At 38.2% G+C, this 17,380-nt stretch overlaps 1 protein-coding gene across 1 annotated transcript in view; it reads right to left on the bottom strand.

The window, feature by feature from the left end:
* Positions 1 to 922: 922 nt before the first annotated feature.
* The window catches only part of LOC104082697 (glutamate receptor ionotropic, delta-2), a gene marked incomplete at both ends in the record, with an annotated part of 104,786 nt that continues 88,328 nt past the window's right edge, over positions 923 to 17,380 (bottom strand). The window contains 2 exons of the mRNA XM_009585915.1: positions 923 to 1,235; positions 8,645 to 8,842. Of these exons, the coding sequence (XP_009584210.1) occupies positions 923 to 1,235; positions 8,645 to 8,842 (511 nt within the window). The remainder of the gene's footprint in view (positions 1,236 to 8,644; positions 8,843 to 17,380) is intronic.

The following is a 17,380-nucleotide window of genomic DNA, read 5'->3' as shown; positions in this document are numbered from 1 at the left end:
AAATATGATGCTTTTACCTACAGTGTTCCATCCAAATTCATGTTAAAATCTGAAAAAACTATCTGGGAGTTTTAAGGCTGCAGTGGCCATGGCTCTTTGTAGAGCAGATGCTCTGTGCAATTACAAATAGGTGTACCTGCAGTGCCAGAAGTGACTGATGAACGATTACATGGATATGCCAGAAGGTATTAATTCTGTTTTGTTGTCCAGTGTTAGTATCTAAATCTTCTTTGTTCTCATATGAAGCTGTGTTTTCTTATTCCACTTGGCATTACAACCCTAATTTGTAGACCAGAATTTTAAGTAGTATATACCAAGCTAAGATCTGTAGTCCCTGATGTCTTTAGGATGCGTGCTTAAAGCTCTGCCGGAAGAGGTAGATTGTGAAGGACGTGGGAATATAAACAGAATTGGGCTACACCAGATGCTAGAGGGGATTGAGAAAACATCCAGGAAGGCCAGAGAAGGTTGAGTCTAAACATTATATAGGAAACCTAAGATAAATCAGAAGAAGGAGGAAAGAATATCGGATACAATAAGACCATTTAGCACTGGTGACTAGTCTAAACTTAGTTCAAAAGCCAAATCCCAACATTTTCTGTCTGACTGCCTAAGAACATAGCACTCACATTAACTATGAATAATTCTCCAGATGATAAGTACTTTTTTTTTCCAGAGAAAAATAATCTTTCTCTAATTAGACAACTACAAATCAAAACAAGCTAGCATGTGGTGCTCTGAACTTCTCACGGTTCCCACACCGGGAAGCCAAATGTCTTAGAAACCTTACAGCACAAGGCTTTCCAGTGCTCCCAGTCCCTCATGGGCTGTGGGAGGGATGCAGGGAAGAGGAAGGTCTCTATGGCAATGGGGAGGATATATAGGTTTTTTCTCGAAGGCAGAGTCTCCTTCTGTCTCTTACCTTGTTGCACAAAGGATCCATACACAAACCACATGGAGTTGTAGAGGGTTGTGGAGGTCATGGATCCCATCTGAAGGCGTGGGGGGTTGAGCCAGTTCAAGAGGTAGACCAGTAGCCCTACTAACAGTACAGTGCCAGCTATGCATGCCCACAGGGAGAGGTCAAATGGTGCCAAGCAGGCAAACATGTCCACTGTCTTCTCTGCCTTTCGAAGCAGAACACCCACTGAGTAGTCCATGTAACGCGTTGTGAAGTCCACCACATTTTCCCTGTCGGGGGTGATGGTTAGGGCAGAGATCCCTATATCAGCTCTCTGAGGAAAGAGGGAGAGAAAACAACATGCATAAGTAGGCGCTACAGAAAAGATCTTTGTTCCTCTGTGATTTATAGCACCTAAACTTATCAAGAAGCAGATGCCAAGGCCAATGTCTTAAGCATCCTATATGTGAACACAGAAATGTGACTAAGGCTTGAACAGAATAGCTGTACCCACTTGGTGGACTTGGGCACATTAGCTCTCCACATCGTTATTTTCCAAGGAATCAAAATACTTCAAATACATGTAATAGCTGGAGGAAATCTACTTGCGGTCATTTTTCTCAGCCTGGCTTACGAAAGCCATCATTGTCATTGTGGCAAAAGGCAGACCTTGCGTATAGCATTTCCAATCAGAGTAAATTAGTTGCCTCACAGAGCCATGAGATATCCAACATTTTGATGATATGATGATCATGACAAAGGGCCACTGCACGGTAACGGGCATTTCATATATCCTGGGATTTTGGGGGTGCTTGAAATTCCGAAAAACATCAATTTTGGCTGCAGAGTCTGAAGTGCAGAAGAGCAGATATTCCATGCAGTTCCGCAGTTCCTTTACTATTTATTCCTCTATATCCTCCTGCTAAGTATTCCTCTCTATGCCAACCTGTCCTGCAGCTACCTTGGACTTTCTTTGTGCTATTTACATTTTTTTGTAATTTAAAGAACCCATGTCAGATGAGAAAAGGATGAATAACATTCCCTCATCTAACAATTGTATTTCACAGCATGTCTGGGTATTAGGTCTCCAGAGGCATTAGGCACAACTACAGCAGGTCCTATTTTACTTTTCACACGTACAGTTATAACTGCAGTAAAAACAAGAAAGTGTATTTAAAGCAGACACATTAACACCATTTTAAAAAGCCCAAATACTGAACAAAAAGACTATAAATTCTAGATATTTTAATATGAAAAAGAGTACTTAAAATACTTTAAGCTGCTACTAGTTTGATTTAATCCATTTCTGTTCCGCCTAAAGCAGTGTGTGGTCCTTTAGAAGAGGGTGAGGAGAGCACAAAGGCTTGAAAGTCTCAGTACTGTGTCAAATCTTATTAACTCTCTTGAATTTCTTTCTTCTTACCCAAAGAAAGCAGAGATTACTAGCTCCTTAGAAATTTGATGTGAAATATTAAGTGGGAAGGTATGGCAGCTGAAACTGATTAGAATCAAATTTGCATATCATCTGGGCTCTTTTAATACCGTCTGCAAAACACTCTGCAGCCAATGGTACAAACATACTTTTAATCACAATGCACTTAAGACTTTGGTTTAAAATAATTTAAATCATTAAAAAGTTACTTTAACTTTATATTAATTGTTCACTGGCTTGAGAAAGTGGTGATTTGGACAAAAGGGTATTTGAAAATATTGATTTGCTTAAAAGCCTTGAAATAGAGCTTCAGCTTTAATTTGTGGGTTAGATTCTCTAGTGTCTTAAGTGAAGCTGTGTTGATGTGCACAGTTGAAAGCATGGCTTCATGAATTCACTTCATCTCCCTACCTAACAATTTTTGTGAGTGATGATTTAACTGTCCTTTGCCCATGGGAGCAGCAAACTCAGTCACTAATCCAAGTAAAAATTTCATCAGAATTTTCCATGGAAACATTCAGATCATCTGAGTCTCTATCCTCTGATTATAAAACTTCTGGTCAACAAGTGCTTGAGTGATCCACAGTATCTACTAACGGTTAAGTCCTAGCTCCAGTGAGCAAATTGCAAAGCAGTCATTATTTGAACTGTTTTCCACAATTGTGAATATAAACATGTTTTAAAAATAATTTACAAATGTAAAAGTCAAACATAAAAATATGGTTATATTTAATGAATAAGGGTTATTTTGGGTTTTTTTCCTGAATGTATATCAAAAAGTGAAATAGGAATTCAGGGTTAAAAGAGGGCACATGGAAACAAAAAGTCCTAGACTTAGCTCCTGATGTTTAACTTTAGCTGTGTTCTTAATTATCAGCATGTTACTAGAATACTTCCCTACCACACTAGATTATTGTGGGGTGTTAATTCAAGTTGTATTTGTAAGCCGTTTAAAGATTCTCCACTGAAAAGCAATATACATAAGTAAACATACCTTTACCAAATAATAGATTATTGTAGGACTGAATCACTAATAGAATTTTTTTTGCTTTTTCCCCCCTTTTTTAAAGGGAAACATATTTCTCCATGAAATACATTGAAGGGCATTGCACGAAAAAGCGCAGTATGTAGTATCTGTGGAAATACTGCTTCTATTTTACATCTCTGGGGAGCAGTCTCTCTGAATTCCCCAGCATTATGGTTCCACTCTGGTTATCAGCCAGCTATGACAGAGGAACAACGTTGTGTTAGTGGAAATGTTGCATTTCCTTTGTCATACTGCAGCAGCAATTGTGATATAATTATGTCTTGTGATTGGTTAGTGGTAGTAAAGTAAAAAATAGAAAGAAGAGAATTAAGTTCTGATCTCTCAGTACTCCTGTGTTTAGCTGTTTAAAAAAAAAACTTACACTGAAATATGACAACTCATATTCTCAACTTACTAAATTGAATCATAAACACCAATTTACCAGAAAACTATATGTTTAGCACAAAACCAAGCTTAGGCTTAACTTAATAGTTGATCTACTGACGGTGAGCATTCTTAATTACATATAGATTCTGTCAACTTGTATCAAAATTGGAAGATGAAAAAAATCAAATGCTTATCATTAACACATCAAATTGGATCACAGAAGACATCAGTTTGAAGAAATCAAGGTTCACTTAGTGCTTCTGAGATAGAAATGCAAATGCATGCAATTACATCAATATTTAGATGTAAAGCTGCCAATCTGAATTATAAACATGTAAAACTCTCCACTCACTAAGTTTTCACAGTGCCAAAATCAACCAACTATCAGAATCTTAGATGTCTGTTTGACACATTTCTGATGAATGAAACTGACTGACTGAAAAAAACAGCAGAGGGCATTATTTTTCTTTACGTGACCTGCTTAGGAATTTATATCCGTTAACAGCAGTTCTCCTGAGGTCATTGTAGAGCAACATTACCAGAATCAGAAAATAAAAAAAAAAGACCAAATGGGTCTTATAGCTTTGTTACTGGTGTCACAGGACCAGCTTGCTCATCAGCAAAGCCTAGAAATCCCTGAAATGCCCCTATGCTATTGCTTAAGCAAGCACATCTCATACACACAAAAAGCAATCTTATGATGACTCCTGTGGTTCATGACCAAGAACAGGGAAAATAAATGAATCTACTTTAAACTGCTCCCATGAGGCCTTTCATTGTATCCATTTTCAATGTTAAATCAAGTTTCAATGAATGCTGGAAACAATAAACCACAGTCCCACATGTTACGCAGTTATTAATATGGACATGCAAAAACTAATCAGAGACATTTTTGCTCAAGTTAACACGCATACATCCAAATAATTCTCCTTTTACTCAGCTATTATTTTTTCTTCTCAATTTGTCCTCCCTGTATGCTTTCTTCCTTCCTATGCTACTCCCCTTAGGAAGATGCATTAAAAAAAGATACTTATAAGAGGATTCTACTTGGCTTGCAGTTTCTCTTAGAAATGTTTAGGCATGTAATTAGTTTTCCTTTTCTGATGGACCTAAGTGGAATCAGGCAGTTTTCCCTATGCTATTTGCTTCCTGATGACTCCTCATTGGAAAAAACATCCTATCAATCAAGGTAGCAGAGTGAAATGTGGGAAATAATGGTTGATGGATTTGAATACCACTGGGAAGTCCAGAGCCGTGCTGGAAAGCCTACTGTCCTCTCCCAGAAGTGGCATTAGCCTCTTCTCTTGCCTGTCACACAGGCTCATCCCTCTGGTAATGCAGACTTGATGGCAACTAAAGAAAGCGTTGTGAAAAGCCACAGATAACTAACAGCAAGAGGAAGATTTGCGGTAAAGCGCTGCTCCCCTGAGATGATTTTAGCCCCTCCACAGAAAGCTGCTGCTTTCTGAACTAATCATGTTTGTGAGCTGAAGCTCTGTGGGACACGCTAAAAGCCCCGGTCATTTGACAGGAGAGGAGCAAGAGCACCACGTGCCTCTCTCAAAGAGCATTTATCCTCTGTGGACCTTCTGGTTCAGGTGCTCAGCAAATGGAAAGCTTACCATAGCACGGTTACATTCAGTTTATTTTGACAGAAGAAGGTGTATGGAGCAAGTGTACCTAATACAGGTCTTGACGGTCAAAGGAGGGGAGGCTTGAATAAGTTTGCAAATTCAAATTAAAGACCAGTTGCTTTGATCTGCTGATTCCAGCTCCTATTTTAGCAGCCAACAGGAACCTTGTCTTCAAAGCTGGAACAGAGTGAACTTGGCATAATCTCATGTCCGTGAGGTCAGCTGTGGTCCTAGGGCATGTACTTGGCACCGCAGGGCTTCTGCCCTGCACTGCAGCCCAAGCAGAGCTGCTGCAAACAGGAGCAGCCCAGGACTGCCTCACTGATACCTGGACCTGCATCAGAGCCTGTTGCATGCTGAATCATGTTAATGCAAACAGCATATGTTGATCTTGAACACAGAAATTATGTGCTTGCTATAGCAACTGCCATTTCATATGGTACATCTTTCAGTAGTGGCCACAGACATCCTTCTCAATGAGATGCACTCAAAAGGAGAAGACAGCTATTTTCTGTTACCCTTGAGTGGGACTTGTCTTTTGCAGAAATACACTGTTCCCAACTAATTTCTGGCTCATGCACTAACAGACAAAGAGCACTCCCTCTGTTTCTGGATTTCCTCCACATGTTGGCCTTACTATCATGTAAGACTTGGTTGGGAAAACAAGGAAACACTCTGTTTTAAACAGGTTAGACCTTTAATTTAAAACTATTCTCTGCTCCTTTGCTTCCTCTTACAAAGTTGCCAAACAGATAGATATTTGAGTTCTGGGAGCAGAACTCATTTCACCATGAATAAGAAACCAACCTTTCAAGAACAGCTTGAACTTGGTAAGGGGTAGATACACACTGTCTGCTCACCCAGAGGTTCTCTTTTGCCTTAAGAGGGACAGAGAATGGGAGAGGAGGACACAGAGAACCTTTACTGTCAATTATATAAGGGGTAAGGATGATGAAATATTATACATGCCATAGTATTGGGAAAACATGTTTTTTGAATTCCAAATGCAGTTCCATTAACTCTTCATACTTTCTAACTGTACAGAAAGATTTTATATCCATTAAGACTCATTTACAGCAAAATTATAACAGACTGGTAGATCTGTTCCACTCATGACATCTATTTACAGATCTAGGTGGTTACCACCTTATGGGTGTTATTAGAGTTATATGAGTCCTTGCCTACTAAGGGGACAAGAATGCCATACATATTTTTCAGTGAACCATTTGATTTCAGTTGTTATGAGTTCTGCCTTACGAATCATTCATTTCAAATAAATAAAAAATGTTCCAGGCCCATTTCCATCTCCAGAGCCATCTAGGACTAAGACGCTTCCAGCTTGTGTTATGCAGTGGCCTGCTGAGTCCTTTGCCAAGCACTGTAGAGAGTAGGGTATAGTATAACATCAGATTTAAGGAGCAGAAAAAATGATAAAAATAAATCAATAGGCCATTGTGGTGTTACATCTCATAATTAGATGAGGGATTTTTAGAAGATGGCGGAAAATACACTTTTCTAAGTGGCTCATACCTTGTATGATCACAGCATTGCATGTTCCAGCTTTGTAAGGGCATAGGGAAACGGCAAACGAAGTTACCACAGTGTAGATGTATGAACTGTGCCAGCATGTGTGATGGTTTTCCATTCCAACAGGCTTCCTACTGCTCAGGAAGGCAGAATATGTTAAACCTATCACTAGTTTTTTTTCCCATGGGGATCGTTTTTCCATTTTAAAATTTTTTTTCCCTTTTTTTTTTTCTTTCTTGTCCAGCATTTTGTTAACTTTTAGCTGAAGTATTTAATGATTAGGTCCTGTATCTAACAACACTGCTCCTTATTCGTTGCTGTGATTATCAATTAAATTCCACCTGCAGATTTGGAAAAGCACTTCCATAAACAACCAGTAAGTTATTTACATCAATATCTACTGCAGTTATGTCCTGGTTTCGGCTGGGATAGGGTTAAATTTCTTGCTAGTGCTGTGTTTTGGATTTAGTATGAGGAGAATGTTGATAACACACTGATGTTTTCAGTTGTTGCTAAGTACCCTCCTAGTCCAAGGACAGCTCCCATGCCTACTGACTGAGCTAGGTACACAAGATGGGAGGGAACATAATCAGGACAGCCAGCCCAGCTGGCTAATGGGGTATTCCATACCATGTGACATCATGCTCAGTATATGAATGGTAGGCGTGATCCAGGAAGCACCGATCGCTACCTGGTTATCGGTCAGCGCGGGTGGTGAGCAATTGCATTGTGCATCACTTATTTTGTATATTTTATCATTATCATTATTATTCTCCCTTTTCTGTTTTATTAAACTGTCTTTATCTCAACTCAGAGTTTTTCTCACTCTTACCCTCCCGATTCTCTCCCCGTCCCACTGGGGGCGGGGGGTGGGGAGTGAGTGAGTGGCTGCGGGGTATTTGGCTGCCTGCCAGGTTAAACCACGACAAGTTATTTAAGGAAAAACAACAAATGTAGGTCTCTATAGCTGTAAAAGCTGCCTCTACAGGTTAACTAAGAGCAAATAAATTATATATGTTCACGGCACAAATGAGACATCAGCAGAATAGTCTGCACAGCCCTGTCTTTCTCTCTCAATGGGAGAAACTGCAAACAGACAAGATGTGAAGAGTGGGAAAAAAAAAAAGAAAAATATGACACGTTTATTTGGTTGAATTTATTTTTGATACAATATTGAACATTTAATGTAAAATTAAGTAGACTAAATGGTTTATTAATTACAGAATAGAGAACATACTAGTCTTGATTCATACATCTACATAATGTGTTATTATATATCAATAAAACATTTTCTGTTGATTATATACTTCATGTATTCATCACACCAACATTTTTCTAAGTGCTATACATTATTTATGTAATGTATCACTTAATTACCGCAACACCAATTTTTCCTCTTTCGAACAGCCTCTTCAACTCATTTGTGTCAGGTCTTGCCAAATTAATTAGGATGCTGTGCATCCCATTATTTGACTGTATTCAGATTTCATACTGCTGTACTTTGGTTGGGAAAAAGAGATTGCCCTGCTTCTTAGTTACCAGCAAGCACTATTTCTAGCTTTTTCTTTACCGCCCAATGCACCCAGGCATACTATCAAATGCTGGCGACACACGCAATGAAGAAAGTGCTATCACTGACTCATTAAAAAAGTTTACTGGCTGATGCAAACATAATATACCCTGTATTATCTGGCTTTATCACATGACCTCATTTAATAAGTCATTAATAACCTTACCTTAAATACCAGTTCTCCTATCAGTCCGTTCCATGACCCATCATCCTGAGGACTCCCATACTTGTGATCTGGTGCAACATAAATTTCGTATTTAAAGCCGAGGTAAGTGGCCAAGGCTTCCAACACGTCTATTGAGAAGCCCTGATACTTCTTCGGTTTTCCCAGAACATTTTCAGACACCATGACAAAGGGCTCTTCCTAAATAGAAAACAAAGAAGGCAACTGTTAGTAAAGCAATTACATGCCACATTTGGGTGTTGTTTTTTTTAAAAGTAAAGGAGGAACTATTTAAATACTGTTTATACAAAACTTTCCTACAACACATTGTTAGTGGTGCCTCTTGCATTCTGTGAAATGCTATTTTTTTATCTATTTACTTTAACAAACAAATTTTCTTCTCTACTATGTATTTCAGAAGTAAATCTTCTGTTGTAACATTACCACTGAAATGCTTTTCAATAATGCCTTCTGTCCGCACTTACGCTCGGCAAGGCAGATATGCGCTTATATGTCTGTCCATAAATACGGAGGATTCTACAGCGCTACCAGTCTCCACTGGCTGGGCAAACACTGTATCTGACAAACACAACTACTAATTCATGCTGTAAGGAATGAAAAACATGGAAAAATAGGCTGTACTGCAGGAACATGCATTTCTCTTGTCCTTCTACTGTAATGTGAATCTGAATATAAGCTGGTTGACTTTAAATAGTTCTATCCAAAGAGCATCCATTTGATTAGTTTGGGGAGACTCAGTTATGGGACTTAAGTTTGTCTACAAGAACTACTGGTGAATAGTCATCAAAAAGATGACCATAATAAAGGATGCAAATAGGTACTGAAAGTTGGAATTGGTTGGTAAGATTTCCAAACAATATGCTTTTCTTTTCCTTTTCCCCAAGATCTGTAATTGTTTTCTCCATTTTTTTTATTAATATCTCTAATAATCTGCTCAGAAAAGATGAATTTTGGCTAACTTTAATGTCTTTTTTCCCCTCGCTATTATTCTTCCTGTTGAGTATTTAATTTCCAGACATTCTCCCTCACATCTTTTTAAAATGAAACACAAAACGAGATCATATTCCTGAGCACAAAACATACACTTACCATAGATGGATCTCACTTATACTTATTCTTTATTTCATCTGAGAACATCTGTCTGATCTATCCAAGTAGACCAAAGTATCAAATCCCCCCCAAAAGCATGAAGGCACTGTAACACTTAGGTTTTGTTTTGTTTTTTTTTTTTTAAAATATGCTACATTTCTTCTTTTAATTCTTTACATGGTGTTGTAATTTAGTATGAGTTTATCAGAAACATCTATTCTGAGGTGCAAAAAGTTAGTTCTGGCATGCCATGACAAGCACATGAAACCACTTCCTGACCACTTCCTCCTAGTCTGCATAACCCACAAGCATACAGAAGAAAACAGAATTGATTTTCCATAGTATTTGTGGTCCAAACATTAATTGTATCTCCAGAAGCATTTTTGTTGTTGTTTAAATGATTTTTTTTCTTTATTATTCTACTACTCATCTCTGTCAATGACTTTGAAGCCAAGGCACTTTTCACAAATTTTTTACTAATACTTCACTAAATATTTTTAGTTTCTTAGTATGTCACTCTATTTCTTCCAAATTTTCCAAGATCAGCCAAATGGAATAAAAATGGAGGACAGCAAGTGCAAGTGAATTTTTAAAGTAGTTCTTCAGTGCCTGGGTTCCAAGAACATTGAAGGAATTGAGGCTAAGTTGATGAAAGCCTCTCCTAAATGAAATACAAAGTGAATTCAGCTTTGCTGATCACTTGGATGAGAGATTCCCTACATATAGACTCAAAACTGCTGGAAAAAAATGTTGCCACCAAAAAAAAAAAAAAGTAATTTATCAATCTAAGCATATTATGTACAAAATTCTAAAGATTTGTGTGTACAAAGAGTGTTTCAGAAGTTGATAATTTTCATATTAGAAAGGATTTATTCTTATCACTTCTAAGTTATTAGAAAATAGTTGCTCATAAACTGAATTTTTATTCAGTTAGTTAAAAAGCAATTGCTAATTTTACTGATTTAAAACACTGTTTAAAATGCAGTTTGTCATGACTAATTTCAGTCTTTTATTAAGCTATGTAATATTGTTTGCTGTTGAGAGATTTAAAAAACCCTAACAATGTCCAGTGTGCTACACATTTAATGAAACATAAATAATCAAATAGCTTTATGCAAACCAACTAACACTTCTCAATTTCTGTTGAAGTCTGGAGCAGCAAAATATTTAATCATATTCCAAACAAAACAAAACAAATCTATTGCTATGTTTTTTTGTAATCGTTTACATTTCTCAGAAGGCATTGAAAAAGGACAAAAATATTTGTCTTTATTTTTTCCCCCCATAAATGCTGCAAGCTGAAACTATGCCAGTTGCCTTTTTGTACACTGGGAGGGTGTTATATCTCCTATGGAAAGAGATATACATCCCTACAATACTGATGTTAAAAAGATTGTCTCCATCCTTGAGATCTTTTAGAAAGAAAGACGAAACAAAACAAAAACTAAAACAGCCAATACATTTCTCACCTATTGAACAGAAAAACAATGAGAACAAAAAATAAGCTTGCAGAAAGTAGGTGTCAAAAACTCAAAAGTTAACTAATTAATTCGGAGGTGGCAAAATTCACCTGGATGATGAAGCTTCCATTCGATCCCAATAAATTCAGGAAAATCCTGATACACTCTCTCCCCAAAGCAAGTGGTAATTCAGCCTATATAAACAGGTCTTTCTCAGAGAAGTCATACAATCACCATCCTTGGAGATACTCAAAACTCACCTGGACACAGTCCTCAACAACCTGCTCTAACATTAGCCCTGCTTCACACAGATGCCATCCAAGGGTCCTTTCAAACCTAAATTGTTCCAGCATGCAGTGAAGTGATCAAAGGAAGGCCTATAAAGTCAGGGAAGTCTGGAAAAGCAAAGAAGTCACAACGTGCATGACTTCTTTGGAGGAAAAAAAAATGAAATGAATGGATTGCTCCCCCTTAACTTCTTGGTTTTGCAAGATGGATGATCTGCCTCACTGGGCCCCATAGCCATCAGATGTATTTAGGGGATGGCTTTGCATCCAACCTCAGTGGAGATCCTTTAAGAAAGGAGCTACTTGCGTTCTACTTTACCCTCAACTGAATGCAGCACTACTAAGCCCATGATAAGGGCTCCTTCTCAAAACAGCTCCACGGTTATCACTGTCTGGTTTCTTCTTGGGATCTAAGCTGTGCTGCCCCGATACAGAGGAGGATGTGTTTAAGACTCGATGTGGATCAAAGGATTTTACACAGTGTTGTGGGTTAACCCTGGTAGACAGCTAAGCACTACACGGCCAATACTACCTGCCGCAAAATGAAAGTCAGCAGCAAACAGGTAAAGTTTATATTGGGTGAAGCTGTGCATACTGCTTTTTACAGCTGTAAGAAGGCGAAGTCTGGTTCCAGAGGTGATTACCCCCGAGCAAGAGAAGCTGCAAAATGCTAGCAGACAAGCACATCTTAGGAAGGCTAAAGGCAGACCCAAGATTAAGGCAACATGGCATAAAAAAAGGAAAATGTTGGGAAAGATGACATGATACTGTAAGTACATGGGAGAAGCAGCTCACAAAAACACTTGTCTCCATTCATTTATCTATTATCACTAGGTTCATAAAACTTTTTAAGTAAGAAGCTACACATTAAGACTAACATAGGTTAACAACATGCTACATATTAAGCCTGATAGAATTTAACATCCTCCTCCCACCAGAGCAACTAGCTACCTTCTCAGGCAATAGCTCTGGTGATGCTTGGTTCCTTTATTAAAGTAATTCTACTCAATTTTTGTCAGGTGAGTTGATCTGATTGCCAGGGGTCCAGACAAATGCCAGAGCCAGGACAAGCGATGCAGAAAGACTGTACAAGCAGAAGTGAGAATGTACCAAGAATGTGCCCTTTTTCGTATCAGGGGATGGTTAAGCAGCTCAGACATCTTACCCGAACCTATCTTCAGATGCGCAACACAATATTATTTGAGCACATTTCACAAATTAGGGTTTATCACTGAAATAGTTGGTTGAGTAAGAAGAGTTATCACCACCATTTTCCACATGAAGAACTGAAATGCACAGATTTCATGACCTGTACAGCTGAGAAGTGAATCCAAGTGTGCTGGGTCAGGAACAAATGCCTTAACCATAGACTGTTTTCCCTCTATCTTATTTTAATGTTTTAAAACATTTGTACTTACATATGTATCTGTGTTCTGGCAAACCATGAGTGTAAATGCAGGAAAACCAATAGAGGAAAGCAAGCATTAGATGAGAACAAAGGAAGGTGGGATCCAAAAATGAGATGTCTAGACTCAGGGAGAGAAAAGTCTTACTCTTGAAAGGACTGCTTACCAGGGTAAAACTGCAAGGGGACAACACAGATTGTAACGTGCCCTACACCAGGGAGAACTGATAGCAGGGCAATATAGGCACAAAACCCTTGCCCCAAATTTTACACAGTGGGAAGTAGGGGATAGAGAATTTATTTTATTTTACACATATCAGTGGAAATCAGAGGTTGATAGTATAGAGCTTGGAGCAGTCTAGATTCAAGATTAATAGAAAAAAATGCTCCACTTTATTGCTTTTTCCAACAAGATAAAGGGCTAACAGTTTTGCCTATTCAGGACTTAGGTTCTGGTGCACATAAAAATGAAGTAACACAAGGTTTTATAAGTGCTTCAAGAGTCTAAGATTAAAAGTACAAAATATAGTTTTTATTTACTCTTACGAAATTCTCAGACATATGCCAATAATTTGGATGTAATAGTTGGTCTGAAGTAATCATTTCATATCCTATACTAGACTACCTAATAATACCTAATATCCTATACTAGACTACCTAATAAACTACCTTGTTCTTAAAAATAAGAAAGAAGAGACAAGCTTTTGGGAACAGAAGACCTTCACGTTTGAAAACAAAAGGAGCAATACTTAAGCTAAATAGCAGAAAAGAACAATTACTCTGAGTTTAACTTGGTTATATTAATTAGACAGTCAAAGAGAAACATTGGTTTGTAACTGTGCTACAGAGGTGGATGATAAAGTCAAGCTATAAATTCAGGTCTTAGAGGAGGCAGGGAGGGAGAGCAAGAGAACGATTGCTCGTGAAGCGTTCAGGGACAACTTACATGTAGGGAAAAAGTATATCCCTAAACCCAGAGTCTCTATTTGGGATGATTTTTAGCAGCCAGTAGAATAGTGACTTTAAATTCCAAGCTTTTGATAGTCATCTTTTAGTTCTTCAATGAAAATCAGGTTTTGGAGGTTTTGGTATTTTTTTATAGATTCTCTCTTTTTAGACAAATTAAAGAAAACACTCTTGGAAAAAACCAGAAAAAGCACCATTCAAATCTTCAACATGGCACTCTAACTAAATATGAGAGAGGAAGAAAAAGTTGCATTTAATGGCCTGTTTACAACAAAATGGTGGTCCCAGCCCAGCTGTTAATGATTTTACATGCACACCACATCATCAGGAGATCATTGAACGGGTTACAAGACAGATTTTCTCTGTAATTACAAGGGTGGATTCTGTGGCTTTAAGTTAGGACTTATTTCAGGATAGAAGCTATATGGAGCCATGACACATTTATGAGAGTCTTATGCTTGCTCTAAAGATAAAAACACTAAAAAAATGCTAGGATATACTTTACAAAAGGAAAAGCAAAAGCAAAACAAAATGTTTGGAATTATTCTCCTGCTCAGCTGAATCCTCTTTTCCCCTTAGCACAGGCAGAAAAACTTCCTAGCCAGGAGGCTATGCAGAAATTATTAAGTGAACAAAAAGTTATTGGCTTGTGACATCAGAGAAACTGATTGGGATTTACAACACATATTGGGGTTGACTCTAAAACTGCAGATGGATGGCCTTATGTGCTTCTACTACATTTGGAAGAGAATTTTGAAATAAGGTAATTATATGGGTAGTTAGAATTCATAAAGCATATGAAAATGACCTCTGTGCCTACTCATTAGAAATTTCTGAACACACTGGGATATAACACTTTAATACTGACACTCTGCATTCATTAAATGGGACTATGTATTCATTAAATCTTTCCTTCTTCTCTACTGAAAGTAGAAAGAAAGAGCAAAAAACAGAAGCAAGAAATGAAGCTCGTCTGTGGGCAAGACTGTCGATCTGTGCTCAGCACTGACTCTAGAAACAATGCACAGGCACATTAAATGATTCACATAGCCCAAGCAGAGTCTCGGCAATCACATGAAGTAAATATTCAGTGTGACACTTTAAAATTCCCATCACCTGCAAATGCAAAGAAACTGCTCCCAAAAGTGAAATTCACTCTCATTACTGGATCTCTCAACTCCCTTTCCGATGGCTGCTGGATGACCAAGCACAGCCATTACGATGGACAAGAAGCACTAAGTCTCATAAACCATAACCAAAACATTTTCAAGCACACGATGCTACTGTCTTGTTGCTAGGCATAATTATTTTCTTCTTGAATCATAAAATAATTAACTCTCCCACTTTTAAATGTTAGCCATTTTGCATTTCTTTCCTCAAAAGATTTCAGTGAAATATGCAGCCCCAAATTCTTAATTTCCTCAAGTGCTTTATTGACCACTGTTTTGGGGATTTTATTTGGCTAAGAACGGCACAGCAGCTTGTTATTTTTAATTGAACAGCAATGTACATAACTTCATGTTAGAATCAATGACCAAAATTTAATTGAAACATTTCATTCTCTCATTACAGAAATTCTCCCACTAGCAACGGTTATAAAAGTTGCTGCAAAACATAACACAATCCCCACCCCTTAATAACACTAAAACAAAGATGAAGGTTTCAAACCTACAAAATATTGGATAATTAAGGTATTATATTCATTCAATATCCTATTGTGCCAACGGGCTGTGTAACAGTATTGGCATCGAAAACCACTGTTCTCGGATCCTATGCTTTTCAAATAGACTGATTAGAAAGTCAGTTGTACCAACAGAAAAGTCACCTTGCTTGCAGCAAGAAGCTAATTCATGTCCCAGAAGCTGAATACCGTATTAAAGGAAGGGTATTTTATATTTGGCCTTTATTTACCAGTGTCCTTATGCACGTGCTTAGTCTCTTGCTTTTTTTAAGACAGTTTTATTGTCATCTTCAAGAAGACATGAGTTTGTGCTTTCAGTTATAGTACTTTAAATGATTTTTTTTTCCTGAATCAAATGGTGGCTTCTGGATTTATTATGCTATTTAGTTTAGTGCTATTTAGAAGAAACAAGCAAAAATTGTTAGCCACCCTCCCTGCCACCTCTATCTCCCATTGCTGTGCAATGGGACTAAGGTTTCTTTCAAAGCGATCTATGGCAATGGTCTATTAGGATGCAGCCAAGCTTTGTGTATTGATCTTAATTCACAATAACTTAATGCACCTAATAGCTCTTTCTGAACCATTATAGTTATATGATAGGAATATGGATTGAGATTGGAATCGATTGGAGTGTTTTAGAGTACATCTAAACAGCACAATGCTAGCTTTAACGTAGCTAGCTCAGATACTGGAATTTGCAAAAATGTAGTATGGGTATATTAACCTAATGGGAGCTGCATCATACTTCTTCCAGCAGCCATGCAAGAGCTCCTATTCATAACGGATTCACACAATACTCCATGACATTGCACTGTCATGCAGTTCACCTCCTTTTCTATGTTGCATAGTATGGAGGATAATTACAGAGTAAAAACCTCTTTCTGTTTAAAAGCCAAATTTCCTGTGTGCTCTGTGAATTATATGAATCACTCTGGAATGCAAATTACCCACAGAGCAGATGGGTAAGCATCAGTGAGAAGATAAGAACTAAGGAGCCTTGAGAGGTAGCCCTTGACATACAGATGAATAAGGTTGGTCCTACCAGGTTTTGCATTGCATCTACCTTGCTGTCAAACTGTGGCCCCAGCCAGGTCCCAAAACATTTGAATTCCTTGATATTGAGGAATGGAAAGACAGGCTCTGCCTCTATCAAGGGCTATCAGCTTCTGTTGTTGTAATAATAATTTTAATTATTAATATTTTGAGGAATTCTCATCACAGTACAGTACCACTTGAGAAAAAAATCAAAGCTCCAGAAGAAACTCAAATACATAGGCAAATGTTTGCTGACAGAGGAAAATGGAATGGGGGGATTAAGGGGAGGAGACTACACCAAATCTAAATCTCTGGCAAAGCAAGGAATACCTAATCAAGGCACACTCTGCCCCAATGGGTGCTCGTGTGCAAATTATGGTGCTCAGTTATCAACACTGATCAATTGCAAGGGAACAGCTGAAATGGCTCCTGTCCCCATTTTCTGCTTAGTAAAGTAACCCTAAACACGTTTAACCTGGTTTAACCCCAGCCAGCACCTAAGCACCACACAGCCACTTGCTCACTCCCCCCACAATGGGATGGGGGAGAGAATCAGAAGGGTAAAAGTGAGAAAACTCGTGGGTTGAGATAAAGACAGTTTAATAGGGAAAGCAAAAGCCACGCGCGCAAGCAAAACAAAACACGGAATTCATTCACTACTTCCCATCGGCAGGCAGGTGTTCAGCCATCTCCAGGAAAGCAGGGCTCCATCACGTGTAGCGGTTACTTGGGAAGACAAACGCCATCACTCCAAAGGTCCCTCCTTCCTCCTTCTTTCCCCAGCTTTATATGCTG

Source organism: Fulmarus glacialis, unplaced genomic scaffold (assembly GCF_000690835.1).
Source record: "Fulmarus glacialis isolate BGI_N327 unplaced genomic scaffold, ASM69083v1 scaffold4669, whole genome shotgun sequence".
Taxonomy (NCBI): Eukaryota; Metazoa; Chordata; class Aves; order Procellariiformes; family Procellariidae; genus Fulmarus; species Fulmarus glacialis.
This window is presented reverse-complemented; position numbering and strand designations above follow the sequence as displayed.